A 27,808-nucleotide genomic window follows, 5' to 3' on the forward strand; every position below is an offset into this window, starting at 1 on the left:
CACACACACACACACACACACACGGGCCAGTGTGCATATAAAACTGTTTCTAACATGAACCCCAAATGAGGAGTTAAAAAGAGTGTTTTCGAACAAAAATTAACAAACCCTCTTTTTTTGGTATGTTCTCTTTTTAATCTTTACAGGACTCTTTCACTTTAGAATAGGAGGGCTTGCTATTAGTTTCAGTTAACATTTTTCTTTTTCAGAGGTTTCATAGTTTAGTTCAGGTTTTATAAAGACCTGAAAGAGGACAGATTGTGCTGAAAAATGGTCAAAAGGTGGAAGTGGCTTACGGGTTTTTCATGGGACATAGAGACCTTCACTTCAGAATTGAAAGTCTAAAAGTTAATAACTACACTCCACGGTGAGTGTAGTGTTAAGCTACCAGTTACCCAGCTCAGGTCCTTTGATTTTCTCCTATACATTAGCAACTTGATGTCTCGACTTAATCACTTACTAAGACCTATTGGTAAGGACATATACCACACCATTCCCTATCATTCTTTTATTTCACAGGATTAATATAAGAAACAGAAATCAAAGGTGATCTGATGGTGGAGTCAAAACTTCTGATTATTTTGAAAAATATTTAAATACATTTTCAAAGACTTTGCTCCTGAGGATTCTAAGTGTAATTGTGGGTTAGACCGAACAAACAAACAAAAAAGGTGGGCATGCTTTTTTTATTTTTAGCTTATTTCTAGTGAAAACAGTGTTGAATAACACATTTGCAGAATTCTAATACAAATGAGTTTAAGGACCATTCACTATTCCTGAAGAAATCACTGGAAATAGTGTTTACTGTCACCCCCATTCAGCCTGACACAGAGCAGCTGTGCACAATAGCCGCCCAGACCCTGGGAGATGCTTGACTACTATTAGTGTCCAAGCCAGCTCTTTCCATAGGAAAATGTTCATGGAAAATTCACCTACCGTTCTGTCCTCACCACTGACTTTTTTAACTTTAAAGTGACCTTTCTGTTTTCTAGCAAGATTTAAAGGAAAGAAGGGGGGATGGAGGAAGGATTCTGTCTGTTCTTTATTATATCCTTTCAGGGCTCATTTATACATATTACAGTGTATCTTACAAACTTATTTATCATCTTAATTAGTTTTTACTCACATCATGAAGTTAGTGTCTCTTATCTTAATTTGTTTATAAGATTGTACCCTTTAAATAGCTTCAAAGCACAAGCATAAAATATAACGTTCAGTTTTAACATAATGTAGTAGCCACTAGCATTGTTCTTGTATCCACTTCTAAAACTTAACTAGTCCAATGAGAGAATTTATTGACTTTTTTTAATGAAATGCTAGGCACTAGGTGGATATAATGGAAACCGAGGTCCCTCTTGAGGGAGGGGCAGAAGCCTGCTCTCTTCCTGGTCCAAGCAGCCATCTCATCTCCATAGAGAGGAGCCACCCCTATAGCTCAGCCTCTAGCTGTGAAGAGAGATCTGAAGATCTTATTTTCTTTTTTCCCCTCTTCTTTCTTCTGAGTATGGAGAGAGAATACCCAAACTCTGGTTTTATTCGTGAGGAAATGGGGGCAAGAAATATTATACAAGAAATATTTGGGGATATTAAAAAGAAAGCATATATTTTTGTAAGAAAAGCTTCAAGGAAAACTCATCGATCACTCAGATAATTAAGTTTATTATTTTCTGATATAGGTCCTCCCTCCCCCCACCCCCTAGATGAGAATGTGTTCATTCTTTTTTACGTGCCTTCATTCATCACTTAGCCCCTAATGGTTTATAAGCTTATATATCATTTTCACTGGTTTTACTCATGAAGTAGGGACGTATCTGCATCTTGCATTTTGGAGGCACTTACTGTACCTGATTTCACCTCGCAGAATACTTTTCAGGTTCTGCACTGAGTTTCCTGCTGCACAGTTTGTGGGCCCACAGAAATCCTCGCCATAGTTGTTGCTTTCTCTGCCTCTCCGCCTTTAAGACATCCACCTTAGAAATGATGCCAAACATCTGAGCTCCTCTTTTCTGATCCTTCCTTCCTTATGTCCTCCTCAGACTAAGTAGAATTAATCGCAGCTCATCACTGAGCACGGTGGCCATGGTAACACAACCGTATTGAAAGGGTGGGTTGGAGTGGAGTAGGGCAGGGTCGGGCTCCATCACTGTAGAATCAGTGCTCTTTTGGTTAGCGGGTAAAGTGTATAGAGACGTTCCTGACCCTTCACCCTCATAGCGAAGGCCTTACTCATTATTGTGCTTTTATAATGAGCAGAGGAGATCCCGAAGGCTTTTAAAACCCTGACTGAATTGGGTGAGCCTTTTCAGAGAATCCCTGATTTCTCCTTGTCCAGAACTCTCTATTTAAAGCATCGGACATGAACTATCACGTGTATTCATTACCAAGAGGACAGTTAGAATTTTAATCGAGGAGCCTGAGTTAAGAATAAGTGATTATCTTATAGCCAAAATATTCCCTCACCCACCCATCCCAAACGAACACGGTGTGTTATATATATCCTGATTAAGTTAACATAATCAGGAAGCCTGACAAAAGCTGAGGTGCCCATCCCTTACATCAAGAGTCGGCCAGCCTTCTATAGTAAATGGTTTAGGTATTGCAGGCCATGCATTCTCTATTGCAGTGTTCAGTGCCTCCATCCCTGGAAAACAAGCCGTAAACAATATGCAAACAAATGAGTGTGGCTGTGTTCCAATAAAGACTTATTTATGGCCACTAAAATTTGAATTTCATGAAAAGTATATACTTTTCACATGCCACGAGAGAGCCCTCTTTTGGGTTTCTTTTTTTTTTCAACCATTTAAAAGTGTGAAAACTACTCTTAGCTTGCAGCTTGCACAGAAAACAAACCACAGACTAGATTTGGCCTGGGGGCCACAGTTTACCACCCCTGCTATAGATTTTCAAGTGAAAAGGGCACAACTACCGTTATTAAACAGCCCAAGTGAAAGTAAAAGTATGTCCATTATAATTTGGAAGAAGAAATTGGAGAATATTAAATGCCGAAATTGGATGTACAAGGAAATTCAGAGAACCCCTGAGACAACAGGACGTCCCTACGGTGGCCATACCAGCCTCCATCATCCTTCTTGAGGTGAGACTGAAGCCCTGTCTCCTTCTATTGCCTCTCTTTACGTCCGGGCCCATCCCAGTTATGGAGCCCCTTCCTGCCTCTCCATCTGCAATGCCAAGGTGAGGGTCCAGCAGCTTTTCTAGCCCCAGTCATACTCAGATGACACTTCCCCGCCAAGATAGAAACAGACGTCCTCCTAACACACAACTGAACAATGCTTTTCCCCAATTAAGAAAATCTTTTATTTTTTCCTTCTTAGGCCTATGCTCTCTGTGGCTGGTTCCTTAGTAACACAGGAGATAACTAGGAGATACCTGTTGGTGACAAGGAGTCAACTGGCTGAGCTCAGTGCCCCAAAGATAGATGTGTTTTTGAAGATATGATTTATATCAAGCTCAGCTTATTAAAACCCATGCTCATGTTGTAAATTTCAAGAAAAAAAACCATATGGTGATGACATGTAAATAAAAGCATTTTAACAGTTGCCATGGATATACTGTATAGTGGATTGCCATTGTTTTTAAGTTAGGGGTTTTGCTGATTTCTTAAAATTTCTGTTAAATTCTGATCAGTAGACACCTGTAAATGCAGATTTTTGTCTCCATAGGACACCCAGAAGGAGTCGGAAGTTGAGGTTTTGGATTAATCCAGTCAGTAGGCATCTACCTGACAGGAGCCCTTTCAGAGTAACCTGGAGCTTTCTGTGGGCCACAGTTAGTGCGTCTGTATTTCTAGATTTAACTGGGCTGTACTGTTCACTCACTTCTGTGAAAGGGCCACTTGATCCTAAAAGGACCCCTATGGTTAACATTTATTTAACAGTTGAACAAAAACTGCTGGGTCTGGTTCAGTCTAGTTTTCCCATCACCTGTACTTCTCATTCACAGGGCTTAGTAGTTTCCTGTGTACACGCCTTTGTGTGAGCATGTCTGTGTGTGCTGCAGTTTTATTAATTTATTCAAACACTGTTTGGCACATGCTTTTAAGCTCTGAGGATAGTAGAGGCGTGATTCTTCATCTCTGCGTATTCAGAAACTGGTAGAGGGGAAAGACATCTAGACAAAACCTGTATGATCTATTGTGGTAGGCGACTTAATAGAAATAGGAGTTGAATAATTTGAAGGTACCTAAGAAGGTGGAATCAATGTTGTCTAAGGATGTGACAGAGTTTAGATGGGGAAAGAATTATCCACTCCCCTAGAACACAGTGAAAACCGCTGCATTTGGAACCAAACACATCTATTTACTGGCCTCAGGCAAGTTACCTTACTCCATTGAACCTCAGTTTTCTCATCTGTGAAGTGGATTTAACAAAAGTCACTTTGCAACTCTGTACATTGGGATCAGCAAACAGCTCCTTTCCCTGTCTTAGGCCCTTTCGCCAGACACCAAGTGTGGCTAAGCAGCATTTAGTTGACTATTGGATGGAAGCGGCAGAGGAGAGATCAGTTCTTGTGGGGTTGCATGAGGACAGCGCTTCCATTCTGAATGAGAGCCAGGAAAAAGCACACCTAGGTCAACTATTGTCCCATTCCCCCAGGGAGCTCTTTTGGACAATGGATAGCATATCTTTTCCCAGCAAAGCCTTTGCATATTTTACTGTCCTTACGAGTTGACTGAGGGATCTGGTCAAATTACGTACTTCTTCAGACTGTTTTTTACTGTGGGTTTCAACACTAGGACCAACTTGATGATTCCTTAGGGCTTGCCCTAATTCTTAAGTCACTGAAGAAGATGTTGAAACTTGCACTATTAAGGTACCTAGGATTCTTTCCCAGTAGACAAACAAACAGTAGATGTTTATAAATAATAAGTACTTAATACCTAATTTCTGGGGGTGGTAGAGTGCTTACCTTTTAATGAAATTTTGTGTGACTGATAAAAGGACATTGTACCCTAAAATAACCTTTAAACATCTAAGTGATACACTGTTTGAAGGAATATTGCAACAAAACATATAAATCACTACCCTTTATAGTTCTTTGTGAGTTTTAGCCCTGGAGTCAGTCAACCTAGGTAGAGCTCCCTGACACGCCTTTCCAGTCTACCATGGTGATTACATCCAGTAGCAATCGGTCTATACCTTCTGATATTTTGACTGCAAAGTAACTTACCCATAACTGAGGATGCAAGTTTTAACTAACCTGCCCAGTGTCACAGCAAGAGAGACGAAATTGAACCGCCACCTGTCTGACCCAACACCAGCTGGTGGGGTGATTAGGTTTCCCAACCAAAGGATTACCAAATGGAAAATCCGTTGAGAACAGTCATTTCCCCAAATATCACGTTGGGATGGTTTTTCTGGAGAAATGATGGAGCACCAAAGTGTGTGTCGCCTTGTTTCTTCCAGGAGAGAAACCCTACAAGTGTACCTGGGAAGGCTGCACCTGGAAATTCGCTCGTTCGGATGAACTGACGAGGCATTACCGCAAACACACGGGAGTGAAGCCATTCAAGTGCGCAGACTGTGATCGCAGCTTTTCCCGGTCAGATCACTTGGCACTGCACCGCCGGAGGCATATGCTGGTGTGAGGAAGGCTGTCTGTCCAGCTGAGTGTAAGAGCTGGATCTCTTAGCGGCACCCAATTCAGCAGGGCTGAATCCCCTTCACAGTGTTAACGCAAAAGGGCATCACCATCCCACGATGTCTGAAAGCAGAGCAGGAAAAAGAAGTAGTAACACTTCTCCTTTCGGTCTGAAGGTAACCCCCATCATGACTACACGAGAAACAACTTCATGCTGGCCTGGGAGATCGGTGACACAAATGCTGAAGAGACAGGCATTGTTTTCCGTGCTGTGTCCTCTGCCATTTCAAGATGTTTGTAGTTTGTACATTTTCTGAGCTGTCGGACGTTTTGTTATTGATACTTTAAAGGTCATCTACCACAAATTGATGGCTAGAGCAAGACCTTGTAAATTTGAATTATTCTCCCATCATCCCACCCCTGAACCCGTTTTTACAAGTTTGAGTTACTGTCTAAGTAAGATAGAACCCACTTCCAATCTGTTACCAGCAAGCAGCCTGAAAGTAGAAAAGAAGAAGCTGTTGGAGAGGTTCCATTACCTGAAAAGAAAGGAGCGCTCAGGCAGCCCTTTGCAATAGTGATGGCAGCCACTAGATATCACCCGCAACTTGTCATTATGCCATCCATGCCCTGGAGAAAACCAACATTGATTCTTTCATTTGTTTGTTGTTGATCGTTTTTGTTTTGTTCTGCTTCTGTTTTGTTCATCTGTTCGAGCAGAGGGGCAGCGACATTTCAGTTGGAGTCTAGTCCTGGTGTCTGCCCTGGCATGGACGGGCACAGAGCTGTTCTGTAGTTGAATAGGAAGAGCCTGTCTAAAAAAACTACTGCCCCACTTCAAATTGCAGTGTTCTGTCACCTAGGCATCATCTCTTCCTGCCCCTAGTATTTGATTACAAGGAATCGGGGGGAGGGGGGAAACTTTCTTAGACACACTGGCACCAAGGTAAGAGGTGGGGCTGACCAGGCAGTCAGTGAACATGAAAAAATCAGACAAAGCAGAGATGGAAATAATGCGCCTCTTGAGGAGAAAAGCAATAACGAATAAAAGGACTTGCCTACAATAACTTCACTGAGGACTCATGTTACCAATTTTCATACTTACTAAAGGGATTGTAAAAAACACCCCAGCATTTTAGAGGTCTTGGTTACATTTGCAGCACTGAGGTAATCTTTCTGCTGTTTGTTGTCCTCCTTGGTTGAGTACCACAATTAAAGATTATGCTCCCCCTTTTCTTGTTTGAAAACAGTTATTTGGTGACTAGAAAGGCCACGGAGGCATAGCAGGGAATTAACTCTTGGGTGAATGGGTCAGTTCTTGGAACCAAGTCAGTGGGAAAGGAATGCTCCCCAAGGAAAGCCTGACACGGTGCTAGTTTCCTCCCTTGGAGAGCCAAGGATAAGTGACTCTCCAATAGGTTCTTGTCTACAGATTTCATTTTCTAAACTGTATTAGCACCCAGTGGTTCTGCAATGGCATCTGCAGGGGTATTGAACCCACTCATCCTGTGCTGAGGGTGAGAGGAAATTATAGTCCCGTCAGCCCCCAAAAATTATGAGCCTTTTTTGCAACTAGCAAAGTCTATAGTAAACAAAGCAATACATCACCAATGAGCATTCTTTCAGAAAAATTATCATTTTTTCCCCACTAAAAGCTGGGTTTTTTCAGCTTTCTGTGGCTAAGGGGCTCGGTGAGGTTTTTTTTTTGTCGTTGTTGTTGTTGTTATTATTAAGATTTTTTTTTTATAGCTTAGGTATAAGAAGTTGCCAGCATAGACCTTTGCAATATATTTTAATTACAAACACTTGATTTGGAGAATTGCACAAATCAACCTCACAATATTACTAGCTCATTTTTAAAGGTGTGAACATTCTGAAATAATTTCTGGTTCTAGAATTATCCTTTTTAGGATTATCTTCTAATTCAGATAATCTTATTTTGGTGAAGCAAAAACTATAAACATTGAAAAAGGATGATTTGTGTTGGATGGCATTAAGAGGATTTTTTTTTTTTTTTTTCATGTTCAAGCAACAGCATAATGATTTTCAGGTCAAATTCTACCTTCAAAAGTATGTGCTCTACATTTCCTGCCAGGTCTGAAAAATTCATTGGCAGTTTCCCTCCAACAAGGGCTGCAATTCTATGGATAAATAGCTTCTTTAGCTACGACAGTGTACTACCCACCAAGCACTGGGCTTTTGTGGGGTTTTTTACCAACTGGAAAGTTTTTTATCTGTACTGTATGCAACTCCTACTTCTCATTGCCTGTGACTATTTTGAATAGAAAGGCCAGTGTCGGTTACTGGCCAGTGGCAAAGAACACAGCATGACGAACACAGAGCATGGTGAACACAGCTGCGAAGCCCTCTATGCTAGTCCTGGAACCAAGTTGGCAGATAGTAGGTGAATCACTGAGGTGAAGGGCAGACTTGATTTGACTCTGCCTGCTCTTGTAAGAAGGGCCAATCCTGTTCTCTGCTGAGAGATCTTGAGAGCGTTACAGGTAGAAATGGTTTTTAGAATTCATAGAACTGACAGGCAGTGGGAGCCTCCTGAGTGACAGCTCGATTTAAATTTAGCACAGAACGAAATGAGCTGCTCCTCTGTAATAACATAGGAAAAATTCAGGGACGTGAGCTTGTCTGCCCACCCCCTGAAAGTGGCAACCCAACTGAGACAGTAATTTTACTGATAGAACCTGTCAGCATTATGCCATTTCCCCCCTTTGATGTATTGATACTTCTAAGGAGGGATCCAAGCACAAATAGTGAATGAGTTGCTGATCTAGTCGCAGGACTGAAATTTACCTGGGGCTTGTCTTGGGACACAACAAATTCTCCTTGGTGAATTTTCTACAAGTGTTTCCCTGTGGAAAAGAAGGTAGTTTGGGAGAGAAGGAATTACATTTTTAAGTAAGAATATCTTCAGGCATAGAAAAGCCTACTCTATTTTATCTTATGTCCATTCTAGACTCTTTTTAAAAGCACAGTAGATGATTAACAACAGAAAAGGAGTAGAATCCAAAGGACTTCTCAGTTGTTCTCTAACTAGAAGCATTCTTTGGTTTCAAATTTGAAGCTATTCAGTTTGCAGCTGGGCGTATGTGCATGTTTGGGAACTTAGACACAGGTAGCTGCAATGGCTTGAGAAGCTACAGTTGACCTGTCTCTTTGCATTTTAGAGATTGATTTCAAGGAAGTTAAGGTTATTTGAAAAGTTAAGAGGTACAGACTTTGAGGTTTCAATAGATTCCCTCCTTGTATCCTGATCTTAGGTTGTTTGGGAAAAGATTCACACTTCCACATCCACTTCCAGCCCCATCCCATCAATTGCGTGTGGACTTTGAGAAGCCTGCTTGATAACTTGTCTTAAGTTCTATTAAGGCATTTAGACTGAAATTGCTAATGGCTTTACCATAAAGTTTATACTGTTGCCTGGCATTACTTTTACAAAACACTATAGGACATTTATTTTCAAAGGCAGTTGAATAACAATAACATAAACCACATTTTTTTTAAAAAAGAGCACTTTTTATTCACTTTAAAGTTTAAGTGGAAAATAGGAAGAGGAATGTCATGGGGGAAAAACTTGCAAAATGCTACAGTGTTTACAAATGCCAGTTCTAGATGATTGAAAAGGCCCTTCTCATAATGGTTGAAATTTGGAATAGCTTATACAAAGATTGTGTTCATTTTTATACAGTTGTTTTAACTTCAAATTGCTATTTGTGTTTTAAACATATAATTCTGCACTTTGAAATCAGTTCATCAGAATGATAACATGTATATGGATAAAGATGCAGTATTCCTTATTCTGTACTTTATTATACTTATCAAAGCTGCAATTGAATAAATCTGGTGAGGTGAGGCCTTCAAATGTATTAATACGCCTTTGTTACATTGTTACAACTGCTTAGAAATGTAGCCATGATATTGTTATAAAGGTGTCTTAACATTTACGGTAAGGATTGACAGAATTCAAGCAGTGTTAAGAATACCAGCATTCATTATACGTTGAGTTACAATCTTTGTGTAAAGGATTGAACGTGAGATAACTCTTATGAATCATAATAGGCCCAGGAAGCCTTAATACACCTAGTCCATAATCCAATCTCAGATTTTGCTCCTTACTAATTAATGCCTATAAATTTAGGAGGTAAATGTATTCTGCAACTTCACTGATCAGGTCTCTGCCTTCCACTTTTCTGAGGTAGTGCATCTCGTGAAAAAAATCTTTCAACTTGATTTGGTTTCGTTTAGAAAAGGGGTTTGGTAAGCCATGTGTCTTCCATATCGCATTTCTCCTTATCTCCACACTGCCTTCCACTTAACCTGTACAGGCCCCCCCCCCCCGACAGATGCACACCTGTGTACACACCTGTATATGCAGCAGCCAGGGGGCTAATAAATATCAACAGAGAACTTTTTTAAAAGAATGAATTTGTAATAATCCATGCTGTCTAGAAATGTAAGTTATTTACCTTACTAGGGAATCAGCTTATAATGCTATATATGACTTTGCCTGCATTTTATAGTTAAGAAGTGTACATAAAAGTTTAAAATGCTATATTTTCACAGTTTCATTATAGAATAATGTCTGTTTAGCAACCCATGTCCATTGGTACTTTAAATATGCTAAATACTGTGCAACTGCAATAGAAATACAGATTTGCGTAAGAAAATGAAACAGGAGGATACTGCATCTTAAAGAAATAGAGTGAAGATATTTTACTGTATTCGTGACATGTGTGATAGTGGAAAAAGTATTTTCAAACTCACAAATTTTACAGAGGTTGTAAATAGTTTGATGAAGTATGTTGGGAAAAAGAGCTTCTAGTTTTCATCACAATAAAAAAAAAAAAACTTGTTCAGATATGCCTTGTGTATCTTACACACGATTAGTGATATTGCCATGGGGACTCTGTTCTGCTCTGTCAGAGCACAGCCCTTGTGCTTCCTGACAAAATGGAGTGGCCACTTGTCTCGATTTAGCCAGGATGGTTTAGAACGCAATGAAGTCATTTTAAGTTGCAGCCAACTGATTCCAAACTCAAAATGTCTTTGCCTGAAAAGAGAAAAACAGCTGCAAAGGATTTTACTTGTGCTAAAATAGAAGCACCTAGCAATTATTCTCTTTTCTCAGTTACTTTCCTCCTCCATGAAGTAGTTCTCTATCAAAAGAAACAAGCACCCTCTACAGGTGTTTATTCTTGTTGAATCCCAGAGGGAATACTTTTAGCAGTAGCTACCTGTTGACAAGATGAGTGCTATGGATATGGCCACATGTGAAATGAATCTGTGCTGGCAATAGGAATAAGCTAATGCCAATTTTCAGACATGAATTAAAAGCTGAAAGTGCCTGTCAATAAACATTATGACCAATGAGATATTCCTATACTTTTACACAGCAATAATTCTTCATCAGACTGGGTTTTTCCTCCACCTTTGCTAAACACATGCACACAGAGTAAATATATGCACACAGTAAATTGAATCTGTTCATATACCCCCTCAAAAATTATTTGGTGTGTTTTAAATATACCTAATCTTGTTTATGTTAGCATTTCTTAATTTAATCTTTCTTAACTACAGAATGTAAGAATGCAAGTCTGAACTTTATGATTATCTCCAATATATACCCTGGCACACGGCATTTATAATTTTGAGAGGAAAACTTCACTGTGATTTGCCCCAATCTTATGAAGCACTTGTGTGTGGCTCAAAAAGTTTTGCTCGGTTAAGAAAAGCCAGTTTATTTAGAACAAAACACTAGAGATATTTGTTTGTTTGTTTTCCTTTATTTTATTCACTGATATCAACTGCACAAATCCATCTTTACATTTCTTCATATCCTTTTCCCCTAATATTTCCTGTTATCATCTAAGAACCATTTTGGAGTGAATACTGACACAATCATTTCTCCCCAAAAAGCCTACAAAGGTATGACACATTTAGTAGGCCTAGTCTTTGACTAAGCTTTACAGTTAGTCCTGGAAATGACCAGATTTACATTCAGAACTTCACAATATTTTCCTATCATTATTTCACTGCTAAAAGTGGAGTCATGAACAGAAATATATGAGTAGATGATATGAATAGACAAGAGCCCTGGAAATTCACCAGCCTTACCATCTCAGAGCACAAATCCACCCAAACAAGCTATCAGTAAAATCATATTCTTTCAGAGCCAAACATTTGGTAAGAGCAATTTTAAAAGTATAATTGTGATTAAACACTCAGGCTTTAGACAGTGAAGACCTCCACGATGGACAGTGTTCTCCAGAACCAGATCATAGGCCTAGAAAACCATCTCCCGTTTCCTCCTCTGCATTTCAGAAAAAAAGGGAAAGAAGGAAATATGCCAGGATAGGGTATAAAATAACCATTTAAGTGTCAAAGGAAAGCTGCTGGGTTCCATAATCTCACTGAAGGCAAGTCTTCTGACTGGGCTGTTTTCTGCAAGTTGTCTGAAAGAACTAAAAGAACTTGAAAGGTCAAAAGTTTAGCAAACCATGAAAATAATAGCTGTTCTTTAGTAAACCCTTACTACGTGCCAAGCACTATACCAGGCAATATTTAGACATGTTACCTCTGATCTGTACAACAGTACCAGATTTTATGGGTGGCTGAGTTGTCCACAAACAGAAATAGTGAGCGACAGAGTGGGAATGTGACATTACCTCTCTCTGGCTCTGAAGCCTGTATTCTTCCCAGTGCGCCACAGCACGTGTGTTCCCAGAAGCCACCTTTCCATATCTAACTCTTAAGTAGTTTTTTGTTGTTGTTGTTGTTGTTGTTTTGCGGTACGCGGGCCTCTCACTGCTGTGCCCTCTCCCGTTGCGGAGCGCAGGCTCAGCGGCCATGGCTCACGGGCCCAGCCGCTCCACGGCATGTGGGATCTTCCCGGACCGGGGCACGAACCCGTGTCCCCTGCATCGGCAGGTGGACTCTCAACCACTGCGCCACCAGGGAAGCCCCTTAAGTAGTTTTATTATGAATGTGTATCATCTGTTTTCCGAATAAGATATAGGGACATGATACAGCACGTGACTTAACCGTGGTACATAATATTTGAAATCAGTCTTCTCCTGGAAAGTCACACATGGAGGATTATTACAAACAAACAGCACCAGCCAGCTGTCTCCCTGAACTTGTCACTTGCCTCTTAAAATGTTTGGCCTGGAGATCCAAAATCATTAAAACTCTTCCCTACTTTGTAGCATTTTCGACAGAGCAGGTTTTCTCGATTCTGCATATTTCTTTGTAGGTTTACTAGAAGGCTTTCCACCTGTATAGACCTTCTAGAGTATGTTTAAGTTACATTTGAAATGTTCACCTCCATGGAGCTAGTCGTTAATAACAGAGCCCACTCTTGGCGGTGGTGAATGGGGAGACCATCTTGAACATTCAGATGATCAAGAAGAGAGAACGGACAATTCCTTTTCAGATTTCTCACCTAACAGGACCACCTTGGAATGTTTTCAGTAGCCTTATAAGTAATTTGTTTTTAGTATTGTTGTTAGGTTAATTGAATTTTACGTAGGAAGCTGTCCAACCTCAGAGAAATGACCCCGACCCCCCTTTTCTATGTAGAACAAGGTCTCTGACAGTATTGATTTATGGAAATACTAATGGACTTTTAGAAAACATTAAGAGAATGTCATTTCTCATGGTATTTCTTTTTCTGAAAATGAATCTCCTGAATTATGATCGTTTTCCATGTTACTTGGCTGAGGGAAGAGATAAAACCTGTATAAGCAAATTCCCTTCCATGCTGACAGCAAGTGTTCCATGTGCACACAACCCACTGCAGAAAGGGGCTTTCTCCTCAGTGAATTGGGTTTCACAAGCAATAATTTCTCAACAACAAAAACCACAACTCTAAGTGAGTTGAAAAGAGGTGAATAGTGAAAATAGTCACATCGGTACTTTTTCTTTCTGGATTACTTCTCTAGAAATTTTAAATGTTTGAGGCAACAGTCTGCCCTTCGTGCAAAGCAAGAACCAATGAATGGACTCCTTGTATGAATTATTATATCTTGCTTTTTCCAAGTAAGGGTGAAGAGGAGGGTAGAATTTGGGTCAAATTCTAGTCAAAATGCTCAAGTAATCAAAAAGTAGGGTATTTTAGGGATATACCAACATCTTCCCTTTCTGCTAATTTCATACTCCTAAGCTATAGCATAAAACATTATAGGAAATGCTTTTGTCCTACTTGTGTTTGCCCCGCTAGTTTTTCCATAACAGAATTTTGTAATTACATCCAGACTACAGGATATATTTCGTCCCTCAGACTTGATTACATTGGATGGGTATTGTTGAACTGGGGCACTGGTGCCTATATTCAAGGCTCTTTCCTATCAACTTGTCTGTCCACACTTTGTTGTGTTTAAAACTTCATTTTAAATAATTACCATCACCGCCCCCGACCCATGGAATGGTGGCTGTATTGTTTTGTTCATGTCTGTGTGGGACACATTGCATCACGTGGCAAACCAACTCCCCGTGGATGTGAGATAACTACTTACAAAACCAGCTTGAAAACATCGTCTTCTGTATTATGTCATCCTGTATCATAATGCAATTATGTGTATCATAACATGCTCATTTAAAAAAAAAAAAAGAGAGAGAGAAACCAGCAAATTCATGTTTGTCCATAGAAGAATGTACTCAGAACTTTGTGTTGTGAAACGATGAGAACAGACCACGTTTAAGATACCCACCTGCCACTTAAAATGACTTAGTTATAATTAGTAGTAGTCTAGACGTTGCTCTTGGTGTGTGGGATTCAATTCAAACGTCATCTTCTTTTGAATAAATCTCTTGGTGGTATTTGAAAAAACACATGAGAATAAAGAAAAATATCATCTTTGACCAAATCAAGCAGGCATCTTTTTCCTTTTCCTTGACACTTAGCTCATTATACATGGTGATTGGATTACAAGAGCTGTGTAAAAATACAAAAAACATCCTTTCGTTTACAAAACAGTTATTCTAGGCTTGAAGCCTCTGAACGGCAAATTGAATAGATGTGCTGCGTCTGATTCACTTTACAGGTGTAATTTTACAAAAGGCTCCTGGGTCTCTGACCCCAGAGAGTTAGAATGCCCAGAGGAGGTCCTCCGAATTAAAGGATAAACCCGCCGCCCCCCCCCAATAATGCTGGCAAGCAAATGTGTTAATTTCTTAAATCTTCATTTAGTTTTCTGTTCAGAGTTTTAATTGCAAATGAATTTATTTCTCCAGCTTATCTAAAGATCTAATTTCCCAATAGTTTCCTCTGCATTTATATACTCTGTAGTGTTTAGGCAACCCCTGTTATAAGTTTATTAATATTATGTAAGTGTTGTTCTTGTATTTATGTATAGTGTATGTATTGTAAATATACTCAGAGCTTTTTTCCTTTTACTGTAAAATGGTGATTTTTTTTTTTTTTTTTTTTTTTTTTTTTTGCCCTATGATAACGTAAAGGGAGACCCTCCTAATGAGATTCTCTCAGAGGATGATTATTCCAGTCTATTCTCAGAGATGTAAATGAACAAGTGTTATCGTTTTTAATGGTGTCTCAGACATATTCTGTTGGTGCATTGCTTTTCTGTATTCAACTTTCCTATGAATTGAGCTGTGAACCGAAATAGAGTTTAAACCTTTAACTGTATGCATTTGTATAATTATCTGAATGAAGGCATGAAGGTTAAATAAAGCATTTTGTATGGAACGAAACTCCCTAATTATTACTAAGGCTGATCCAGACACTTTGGAAATCATAGTTATTAACCATTCTAATTAAACCTTTGTTATGAAAAGTTTTACCATTTGTGTATAGTAATATAAAACACAGAACAAGATAGCCTCTATACTAAAAAATGGACAGGGTTTTATTTCATAACACCCAGGACCTAAAGAGGGATTCCTAACAATATTTTAATGAATGTAAAACTAAAAAGTGGTCCAGAAATATGAAGTGATACGAAAAAGAGATATTTTTCAGAACCTAAAATTAAATCTGTATAATTTAATGAATTATAATATTTTTCAGACTTTGTGGCTCATTTAAGTATAGAATGATCCATTTAACACACGCCAACGCTAGTTTATTTCTGTAAATTTTTTAAGAAAACAATTATAAGGGTTTGGAAAATAAGACCATTAATGAGTAGACTATCTTTTAAATAATTGCTAAAAAAGCACTTGAAAAATCTAAGTACAGTAAGTCCCCTACATACGAACGAGTTCCGTTCCAAGAGCACGTTCATAAATCTAATTTGTTCTTGAGTCCAACAAAGTTAGCCTAGGTACCCAACTAACACAATCAGCTATATAGTACTGTACTGTAATAGATTTATAATATTTTTCACACAAATAATACCAAACAAACACAAAAAATAGAACATTTTTAATCTTACAGTACAGTACCCTGAAAAGTACAGTAGTACCAGCTATATCGCCTCTGCTTTCACCCATGCTTCCAGACATCCTGGGTTTGGAATAAAGATACTGTACTACTGTACTCTATTCGGTACTGTACAATAAAGTACACAAACGCACAACCACTTGTAGAGGACGCACACACGTGACAACGTACGCCAGACACGGTGATTCGCCATGCGAACGCGTGTTCGCATCTTTGAAAGTTCACAACTTAAAGGTTCATATGTAGGGGGCTTACTGTATCTTCCTGTTAGTGTCCTTCAATTGGAGACCTACTAGAAGAATCCATTCAACAATGAGAATGGTAGTAAATGCTACTAACAATTATATAAGAAGATGATAAGTAAAACAATATTTGAGTACTTCCTAGATACCAGGCAGTGTTCTAAGTATTATATTTGCTCCCTTTATTCATTACAAAAATCCTGAGTTAGGTTCTGTTATTATCCTAATTTTACAGAGGTAAAAGTAAGGTAATGAGTTCAGGCAACTTTCCCAGTCTGTCTGGCTCCAGGATTGGTGTCTTAGGCTACTGAAGGGTTACAAGTTAAGGGGATGGAGAAAGGATGGAAGGTGGAGAGCAGGGGGACCAGGTGATAGAGAGAATAAGTAGTGATGAATATCACAGAAATGTTCGACAAATACCTTTGATTATGTATGTACAAATAAATAAAAATAAATCCAATAAATGCTATTCTTCATACTTGGCAAACCGTAGTGTAGTTTAATAACTCATAAAAATCAGAGATTGAAATTGATTTTGACTCACTTTATTCCTGACTCAAATCCATTTGTAAATGAACTTTGAGTTCTGTGAAATCACTGGGTTCCACTCAGAGACGCTGTGCAAGGAGAGCCATGAGGGCTGCACATCACTCTCCACTCCATCCAGGCCGCTCCTTCCATGTAGGTTGGAAGCTCAGTGCACTGTATATTTGACTTTTCCAAGCCTGGTTGCTTTGAGCATCAGAAGGGGTCCTAAGAGAATGATTCCTCTCCCAGGGCGAGCTTCCTTGGCACTTTCATGGTGATCACAACACCAACTCTACAGAAGAAATCACTCACTAAATGATGATAAGATTCTTTGACAATTGAGGCAACAAACTGTAAGTACATTTTTTTACTAAACTATTTATGAACATTTTAGTCGTGCCATTTTAGAAATAATCCATTCAGGCAAAAGCCAATAAATTAGGATAGTCTCTGTTGTTTAACACTCTGGTGAAGCATGGTAGTAACTTGTAAGGCTGAACCTAATTCATTCACTTACTTCATTTTTGGATGTGACTTTGTAACCAAGTGGGAACTTGGACATCAGATTTACATGTCTTTGGCCTGATTTCCTGAGCGTTCTCTTTAGGCCACACAAGCAGCTAAGCCAGCTCTACAGCTTTGTTCTTGTTTGTTTTTCAGTCTGCCTTAGGAAACTTGGTCATAAGCATAGACCCATGAAGCAAATCTCATGGAATAGATCACCCGATACTATCCTACGTTCAAGGTAATTTATTTGTCAGTGTTTCTTCTCCCAAGTGATTGCTGGATACTTCAACAGTAGGTGGAATTATATGGGTGCTGGATAATTCTGAAACTTCCTCAGCTCTTACATTTCCTCTGGATGTTTTGCCATAGCTGAGATTTCTAATCTGAACATTGATGGTTTCACTGTTTCTGTTTCTCTCCACGTTAATGACTACAAAGCAACAGCATGAAAGAGTTAAAAGTATAGAAATAGCAATGTGATTAAGATGAGAATACCTTGGAGCTTTATCAAAAAACAAAACTATTTCAGTGCTAGAACAAAATTATACTCCCTAAAAAACTGTTTCAGTCCCAAAAGGCCACTGATGGTTTTCATACCATATAGTACATTGTCTTCCCACCAAAGTTGCATGATTTCCTTCAACACAATGAGTTCCCTGTGCTTTGTCCAAGTGCTGCCTGGATTTAATATATTTCTCTCCCAGTAGTGTAATAAGTATAATTTACGTCACTTCCTGTTTAGTCTAAATTCACCAATGAACACCTACACAGCCCATACACTTGAATGATTGTCTATTTCTAAAATAAAATACATTTTCCTTCTACAGGAACAACTTTTACATGATCTTTCCCTTTTATAGTTTCACTGTGGTAAATTCATATGTGTGTGTGTGTGTGTGTGTGTGTGTGTGTGTGTAACTCAGTTTTATGAGGCCATGATAACATCAACATCAGACTTAAGCAGGTATGCTAAAAACAGGTTCACTCAGGGAATACTCCAGAATTGCTTAAAAATATGTATAGCCATCATGATGCCCCCTTTTATTAGAGCTACAGTTTACATGCATATATTGTAATCTATTACCTTGGAGAGGATTGCAGGGCACTGTAAGTCTGTGCCATGAGCTACTGTGATGTCCAGATCCCTTAGAGCTTTCAGACTGCACCAAAGGCTCAGGTCAGTTCAAACATCTCAAGGGCAGCCTTGCTGTGCCCCAGACTCCTCTGAGCTCTTCAGCTTGACCAGAGACCAATTCATGAGGCAGATGTGGTCATGAAGGGTTAGCATAATTGATCATCCTCAGGGCCCTTAAAGCTTACATTAGTACGGACTGTACATTCCATTGCTGAACCCTACCTCACCTTTCATGGCTAATTTGGAGCCACTACTTTGTAATATGTTCAGCATGAATCCACACAGTCACTTGGGCATTGATGTTGATTCTTTTGTAATATATATATATATATATATATATATATATATAAAACAATATTTTGTAACTTAAGTGAGAAATTATATTTGCTATATCTAAACCATAGGAGAATGGTTAGGAGATTTCATACAGTTTATTTATTCAGCCACCCATAACAAGTCAATGTTATTATGGTTACTAGTAAAAAGTTTTATATGCATAAAATAAAGCACACATTTGAGTTATTACTCCGTGTAGGTATTATACTAATCAATATGGGATATAAAAATTGTACCTCAGACATGATCCCTGACTGAAACTAGGTTACAACCATTGGAGTAGATAAATACACAGTTTCTATAGTATGAAATATAAACGGATAAGCACAACCAGAACTGGCTAAGGTGTTGTGAAAGGTTAAATGTAGAGAGAATAGCTTCTGTAACACAGGTAATCAGCGGGGCTTCCATGTCCCCTGAGACCTCTCTTGCATGCAGTTGCCCAGATCCCTAATTCCACGCCCAGTGAAAGACCAAAGCCCTCCCCAGGATTTCCGTGAACTTTGAGGGCATGTGCAGCCCCGGGGGTAAAGGAGGCAAGGCTGCTCGCATCATCACAATCACCTCATTCTCTTGGTTTATGGATCATTTCAAGGTCTAAAGTGTGCTGTCTCTGTTTTCTGACCTGTCAGCTTCTTCTTTGATTTACTACACACATGCACGTGTGCATGCACACACACACATGTAAATTATACATTCATTTGTTTGCACACTGGAGTTTTGTGATCCATCAGTGGCAATGAAATCCATTTACTGGGTCAAGATGAAAATTTTCAAAAATTAAATAAAGAATAGAATGGGATGGTATAGGACAGGATGGAATGGAGTGTAATGGAATGCAAGAAAAGGGAAGAGAAGAAAGAGCAGAGGAGATGAAGCGTAGCTTTTGTTTCAGTTATGTACACAAGAGCATGCATGTGACAAGGCACAGTGTAAAAAATACAGTTTGAAAGCCTCTAGTTGACTGATCTCTCTCTCTCTTTTGCTCCTGCCCATCTCCCATGGCAAATCCAGTTGCGCTAATTTCTCACACTGAGCAATTTATCCATTGTGGTGGTTGATTTTATGTGTCTACTTGGCTGGGCCATGGTGCCTAGATATTTGGTCAAACATTATTGAGGATGTTTCTGTGAGGTGTGTTTTGGATGAGATTAACAGTTAACTAAGTGGACTTTGAGTAAAGCAGATTAACCTCCATAATGTGGATGGGCCTCTTTCAATCAGCTAAAGGCCTTAATAAAACAAAGACTGTCCCTAAGAAAGAAGGAATTCTGACAGCAAACGCATTTACACTTGAACTGCAACTTTTCCCTGACTCTCTAACTTGCCAGCCCACCCCGTCAGATTTTGGATTCACCAAACTTCTACAATCCTTTCATCAGTGTCTTTTCTGACTACAGGTCTTTTACCTCCTTGGTTAGATTTATTCCTAGGCATTTTACTCTTTCTGATGCAACTGTAAATGGGGTTGTTTTCTCAATTTCTCTTTCCGGTAGTTCACTGTTGGTGTATAATTTATTTATTTATTTTTTGCTGTGTTGGGTCTTTGTTTCTGTGTGAGGGCTTTCTCTAGTGTGGCAAGCGGGGGCCACTCTTCATCGCAGTGCGTGGGCCTCTCACTATCGCGGCCTCTCTTGTTGCAGAGCACAGGCTCCAGACGTGCAGGCTCAGTAGTTGTGGCTCACGGGCCTAACTGCTCTGCGGCATGTGGCATCCTCCCAGACCAGGGCTGGAATCCGTGTCCCCTGCATTTGCAGGCAGATTCTCAACCAGTAGGCCACCAGGGAAGCCCCACTGTTGGTGTATAGAAGCACAACAGATTCCTGTGTATTAATTTTGTGTCCTGCAACTTTACTGAGTTCATTTATTAGTTCTAATGGGGTTTTTTTTAATATAAATTTATTTATTTTTGGCTGTGTTGTGTCTTCATTGCTGTGTGCGGACTTTTTCTAGTTGCGGCGAGTGGGGGCTACTCTTCGTTGTGGTGCGTGTGCTTCTCATTGTGGTGGCTTCTCTTGTTGCAGAGCGTGGGCTCTAGGTGCACGGGCTTCAGTAGTTGTGGCTCGTGGGCCTTAGAGTGCAGGCTCAGGAGTTGTGGCGCTCGGGCTTAGTTGCTCCGCGGCATGTGGGATCTTCCCGGACCAGGGCTCGAACCCGTGTCCCCTGCATTGGCAGGCAGATTCTTAACCACTGCGCCACCAGGGATGTCCCTCTAATGGTTTTTTTATGGTGTCTTTCTATATATAGTGTCATGTCATCTGCAAATCGTGACAGTTTTATTTCTTCTTTTCTAATTTGAGTTCCTTTTATTTCTTTTTCTCGTCTGATGGCTGTGGCTAGGACTTCCAATACTATATTGAGTAGAATGAGTGAGAGTGGGCATCTTTGTCTTATTACTAATATTAGATGAAATGCTTTCAGCTTTTCACCATCAAGTATGATGTTGCCTGTAAGTCTGTCATAATTGGCCTTTATTATGTTGAGGTATGTTCCCTCTATACCCACTTTGTTGAGAGTTTTTATCATAAACGGATGTTGAATTTTATCAGAAGCTTTTTCTACATCTATTGAGATGATCATATGATTTTTATTCTTCAGTTTGTTAACATGGTGTAGTGTAGCACATTTATTGATTTGTAGTTATTGAAACATCCTTGCATCCCTGGGATAAATCCCACTTGATCATGGTGTGTGATCCTTTTAATGTGTTGTTGGATTAGGTTTGCCAATATTTTGAGGATTTTTGCATCTATGTTCATCAGTGTTATTGGTCTGTAATTTCCTTTTTTGTGATATCTTTGTCTGGTTTTGGTATCAGGGTGATGATACCTTGTAGAATGAGTTCAAAGGCAATACTTCCTCTGAATTTTTTAGAATAGTTTGAGAAAGATAGGTGATAACGCTTTTGTAAATGTTTGATTGAATTCACCTGTGAAGCCATCTGGTCCTGGACTTTTGCTTTGGAGGAGTTTTTTTTTTTAATTAGTGATTCAATTTCATTACTGGTAATTAGTCTGTTCATATTTTATGTTTCTTCCTGGCTCAGTCTTGGAAGATTGTACATTTCTAGGAATTTGTTCATATCTTCTAGGTTGTCCATTTTATTGCCATATATTTGTTCACAGCAATCACTTTTGATCCTTTGTATTTCTGTGATGTTGGTTGTACCTTTTCCTTTTTCATTTCTGATTTTATTGATTTGGGCCCTCTCTTTTTTTCTTGATGAGTCTAGCTAAAGGTTATCTATTTTGTTTATCTTTTCAAAGAAACTGCTCTTAGTTTCATTGATCTTTTCTATTCTTTTTTTAGTTTCTATTTCATTTATTTCTGTTCTGCTCTTTATAATTTCTTTCCTTTTACTAACTTTGGGTTTTATTTGTTCTTCTTTTTCTCGTTCCTTTAGGTATAAAGTTGGGTTGTTTACAGTCCTAAAGACTTTCGAATGTGATGATTTTTTTTTCTTATAATCATTCCTATCTAGTAGGGTTATAGTCCTTACCAATATTAAAGTGATTATGTGGACACACAATTCTAAGACAGTGATTCTCAACTGAGGACAATTTTTTCCCCCACATGACATTGAGCAATGAATGGAGACACTTCTGATTATGACAACTGGGAGTGAGGATGCTACTGGCAGCTAGTGGTTAGAATCCCAGCATGCTACTAAACATCCTACAATGTTCAGGACAGTCCCCCAGAGCAAAGAATTCTGTCCAAACTCTCAATAGTACCAAGTTTGCACAACTCTGGTCCAAGGTCATGTCATAGTTATTAGGCTCCCATAAGCAACCATCATCGTCTACTCTAGTCTGCAGAAATGGCAAGATGAGCCATAAACAAAGGATTTCATGGATAAATGGCATTTGGAAGATGGTGAACCCCTGCGCTCTTTGTTCCAGAAATAGTCAAACATCTGTACTTGAACAGATCTACATTCCTATCTCAGACTTGTGTGCCTGTGTACAGAGCATCATTTTCTGTGTGTCAATTTGGTGAATTCTAATTTACTCATTACTCCCCCTATATAATATTCACCAAGTCTGTTATCTATCCAGCCAGGAAGTGACTGGCATTTCCTTTTGTGCCTTTAACACACGTCAAATATTGCACTTTTGATACTGTCAGTAGCTGATTACGTATTTTCTTCTTTGCTAGACTGCAAGCTGTTTGAAAGTAGAAATTGTACCTTATTGATATTTGGGTCTCAAAGCTTGGAACATGGTAAGCACTTGACAAATATTTGATGGCTCCATAAATGATCCAGTTTACAAATAGGATTTTAATGAGGGAATAGAAACAGTAAAATTGAAAGTGTATTTTTGAACTAGATCACAGAGGGCCATAAAGGCTAAATTGTGGACTTTGGCTTTATTGTTTAGGCAATAGAGAGTAATATTATTATTCCTAAAAATGAATGTTTTGGTAAATCTTTTGAAAATTAGGTCATATTTTAAATGCACTCCCTTACACACACTTCCACACACACAAATATATTAGGTTTTCCATTAAAGAAGGAGCATAATAAAATAACTGATAATTTAAAACTTATTCACATGTTAAAATTAACATCAGTGGAGGCTTATCAAATTGTATTCTGTAATCTTTCACTGGAATTTATATATATATATATATATGCTTATGGTAAACTGTAAGTATAAAATTATAAAGCATAAAATTCCTTTTTTCAATAATTAGAAAATAGAATTTTATCAACTCACCAAGCACTTTGTAGGGAGAGAATATTTTGAAATTTTCAAATATTGTGAAAATTACAAGGTGCCAATTTACCTAAAAGTTTCTGCTGAGACTCTGCCAGTGCCCACGCTTATTAGCATCTGATTACCTTTTCATTATTTCAATCCACAGAGTCTTATGACAATTAAAAAAAAGTCTTTTAATTCTGTGACTTTAATACTTTTGCATCTTTCCAAAGAAATCCTTTAAGAAAATGCACATTCAGTAAGCCCTAAATTGATACCATACCTCATGTATGAGTCTCTGTTTAGAAATAGCTTTCACTTGATCATTTGATTAGGGTTGGGTTTTAAAAACATATTATATAATAAAGAATTTTGAAACTCGGAATGACAGCTGGTATATAGAATTCACTGCAATCAAAAAATAAATTGTTTTCTTCAAGTGAAAAAAAATGTGTTGACTGTAATGCTTTTGCTGAGCAGGTAGAACTGTAGCTGAGAAACAATTTTCTAGTCAGAAATGTTGTCTACCTTCAAGTCATAGCATTCAGGTGGCTTGGTAGCTTGCCCCTGTGACAGTAGACAACTCAGGAGCATGGAGGCCCGAGCATACACAATACTTCCTCATAGCCAGGGCAAGTAGGAACAGGCCACCTCTTCACATTGTTAATGGATGTTTTCTTTCTTCTTCCAATATTAATGTATTTTATGCTAACATTGTCATTTCCCGTCTTTTGTGAAAGATTCTGTAATATTAGAATCATTCAGGCCAGATGGGGTCTAAAAATTTTGCATTTCCTTCGTTAAAAATTCATTTTCTACACTGATGTGGCTGTCTTTATTCACATAAAACCATAACCATAGTCCCTTTTTTAATGACATGTAACTGTGATATATTATTTACCAATATGCTGACTGTATCATATAAAGTATTTAATTTGATTTTGTGCCTATGCAGTGAATTGCTAATCAGGGACTAGTTATTTTCCACCATAACCCTGGAGAGCTACTATTTTAACATATTCTTTACCTTTATTTGTGGGGACAGATTTATGAAAATTTTGTCACCCATGCAGGGGAGATGGGTGGCATTTTCTATGGATCTCTAACTGGTGGAAGGTGCATCTCTCTATCAAGACCTTTAAGACATCAAAGATGACAAAGGAAACCTTTTGACTCCTTTTCACTGCTTAATCTCTTGGCATTCTGTGTATATAAGGACTATCACTGGACAGAAAGCGGTAATAAAATCCAGAAGTAGATAAAAGCACAAACAGTGAAACCAAGGTATTTGTAAAGCTCTATAAACCTGCTAACCAGAAATTGCAGTTTAATCTTTACATACAGTGAAGTCTCAAGGTTAACTGCTCCGTAAAGCTTCACATAGGCACTGGTGTTTGGCATCTCTTCACTTCCTTATCAACTAAAGGACCCTCCCATCGTATTTCTTAGAGTTCTACTTCTTTTGAATGTATTATCAATGAAAGATTCCTCTACCTTAGATTGAAAATAATGCCATTGGCTGTTGGAATCAATTCACAAATAGGACATGTTTGATATAAACGTAAAGAAGACTGAGATTGGCCTCAGTTGGTTGTTGATAAATGGTGTAATGATAGCATTTTCGATTCCATGATGAGAAAAAAAAAAAAAAAGACTTCCTACCAAAATTGGATGAATTCTTCTCCATTTGTGCCAGAGGATCTAGGTAGAAGTTTGGAACTGTGAGTGTTTTGAGGACAGAGGTTAAGAAAGAAACTTTTGATAAAATATACTGGTGGAGCTACGACCTTAGTCTTTGTTACAGAAGGCTGAAGGCTTTTTAAAATTTATTTTATTGAAGTGGAGTTGATTTACAATGTTGCGTTTACTTCTGCTGTACAGCAAAGTGATTCAGTGATACATATATACACACTCCTTTTCATATTCTTTTCCATTATGGTTTGTCACAGGATATTGAATCTAGCTCCCTGTGCTACACAGTAGGACCTTGTTGTCTATCCATTCTATATAGAATAGTTTGCATCTGCTAATCCCAAACTCCCAATCCTTCCCTCCCCTCCCCCCTTCCCCCTTCCACTTGGCAATCGCAAGTCTGTTCTCTATGTCTGTAAGTCTGTTTCTGTTTTTTGTTTGTTTGTTTGTTTTGCGGTACGCGGGCCTCTCACTGTTGTGGCCTCTCCCGTTGCGGAGCGCAGGCTCTGGACACGCAGGCTCAGCGGCCATGGCTCACGGGCCCAGCCGCTCCGTGGCATGTGGGATCTTCCCGGACCGGGGCACGAACCCGTGTCCCCTGCATCGGCAGGCGGACTCTCAACCACTGCGCCACCAGGGAAGCCCTGTTTCTGTTTTGTAGATAAGTTCATTTGTGTCATAGACGTTGAAGATATTTAAAATATTGGCACGGTGGAAAGAGTATTCGTGTTAAGGTCAGACGGGAGTGTTTTTAGATATTGGTTATTCGGTTTACCGGCAGAATGATGCCTGCAAGCTCCTTGCCTAAGGAGACACATCTTAACACTGGGGGTAAAGAAAACACCGCCTTCTCGGGTGTTGTGGGGTATAAACAGGATCACATATACAAAATGACAGTGCAGAGCCTGCCCAAAGTCAGCCTTTGTTGTCATTCCCCGTTCCTCAAGTTCATAAAGGGAAGAGATTTCCACTTGACTCCACAGGAAGGAAAGTTCAGCAAGACCGACCCCAGCCATTCTCCACCCCTCTGTGTTTCCTCTCCAGAGGAGTGGGAGTAACTTATCCGTTTTGTGAACTTTAAAAGAGCGAACACACGGTGGCTCAGTCCCTCTCCCTCTCTCAGGATACTCTGCCCTTAGAACGCCCATGTTCTCAACCAGACCTACAGCAAAGATCCCTTTATCATTATCATTGTCTTCTGCAGAGTTTGGGGCCATCTCCCTGCGATCTCCAGGAAGGTAAAGGCGATATTTTATTTTGTGAGTGTGGGCTTTAAATGTTGGAACAAAGGAGATCACAGCTACTTAAGTATGAAAGGGTATCTGCCTTAAGCATACACAGATTATTAGCTACTTTATTTGGGGGTCAGCTAAAAATACCCCTTCTAACCCACCTCCTCAGTAAGTATATTCTCTACTTATGCACTTGGTGTTTGAAATTACCCATTAGACTTCATTTATTTCCCTAAGGCTTCTAATCACTTACGAAATAAGCCTGAAGAGCAAAAGTGGTAGCCTTATCAACAGTCACACCTTAATATTAATGAGCCTGGAGATGTATTTACAAGAGCAGGTTTAGATTAAGAAGGAGAATGAAGTTAGTACAAACACCTCCCTCGTGTGATTGTGTGCTTTTTGTGGTGGTCATTGTGGTTGCTTGCGGTGGCTGGGAGCTACAGAAGTGGCAAGGGGTAAGGAGAGAATTGTGCAGAGATTCATGAAGGAGAGACAAGAGCCCTGGAAAATAATCTTTTTCTGGCTTATAATTTTACTCAGGGTGAGTCTGCCTAAGAATTAAAGAACGTGTCACTCATCTGCTTAGTCCCTGTTGAGTAGGGGGATTTGTCAAAATACACTTTCATGCACTGGAGTCCATGCAATCTAATACCCAGGTGGGTTATTCTGTCCAACACACAGATGGAAAATGTTTAGAAAAACAGTTTTCTACAAATTACTTCACTGAAGGTATGTCTCTTATTTGAGAGTTCTGGGCAAATCAAATCTGATTTGATAGTTTTCACTACTCAGTCTGCTATTTGATTGCAAACTGCTATCAAATGCCATTTTTTTTTTTTTTAACAAAAGAGCAAATGGGAGGAAGACTAGAAATGCAAAAACATAGGTTAGGAGAACTGTACTTTTTTTTTCTGTAAACTCCCGTTCTTTTTTCTAGGAGAATTGAATGTCCCGCAGGGGAGTGGTTGAGAACTGGTCAAAGCAGCAAAAGGATTATTAAAAGCTTTTTTAAAAAACTTGCTAATATCGTGCCAGGAATATTTACATTAGGAATGTTGCATCACAAAACAGATTACAGATTTTATATATATGAAGAATAAAGTCATATTTATGAGCTTATGAATAAATTCATTCAGTGTCCTTTTTAACTTCTTTAACCACTCAGTGTCTGTCATTTGGGAAACACAATTTTTTTTTCCATCTTGAACAGAATGTTCAGTGTGATAGTATTAATAAGCTGAAATTCAGTGGGATGAATTTTCATGCTGTAGAGCTGTAGAAAATATTTTCAGGTATGTCAAACACATTTGTTCAGCGTACAAAATCCAATACCCCCAAACGCCTCTTCTCTGTATTTAAAAAAAAGATATTGAGTTGTACGATGAATAAAGAAAACACATACAACATTTTTTTTTTCT

The 27,808-nt window shown here is 38.9% G+C and overlaps 1 protein-coding gene across 8 annotated transcripts in view; it reads left to right on the forward strand.

Annotated features, from left to right (window-relative positions):
• KLF12 (Kruppel like factor 12) overlaps window positions 1–14,221 on the forward strand; it is a 445,831-nt gene extending 431,610 nt beyond the window's left edge. For 4 of the 8 annotated variants that reach the window (XM_029210579.1, XM_029210575.1, XM_029210578.1 and 1 more), the window contains exon 8: window positions 5,424–5,885. In XM_029210579.1, the coding sequence (XP_029066412.1) occupies window positions 5,424–5,605 (182 nt within the window). In that variant the 3' untranslated portion in view covers window positions 5,606–5,885. Of the gene's footprint in view, window positions 1–5,423 lie in introns of all 8 variants that reach the window. The other 4 variants (XM_029210576.1, XM_029210582.1, XM_029210581.1 and 1 more) reach the window with 1 other exon arrangement.
• The last annotated feature ends 13,587 nt before the right edge of the window (window positions 14,222–27,808 follow it).

The sequence above is a fragment of the Monodon monoceros genome, unplaced genomic scaffold, assembly GCF_005190385.1.
Source record: "Monodon monoceros isolate NGI ecotype Baffin Bay Population unplaced genomic scaffold, NGI_Narwhal_1 Super_Scaffold_8, whole genome shotgun sequence".
Lineage (NCBI taxonomy): Eukaryota > Metazoa > Chordata > Mammalia > Artiodactyla > Monodontidae > Monodon > Monodon monoceros.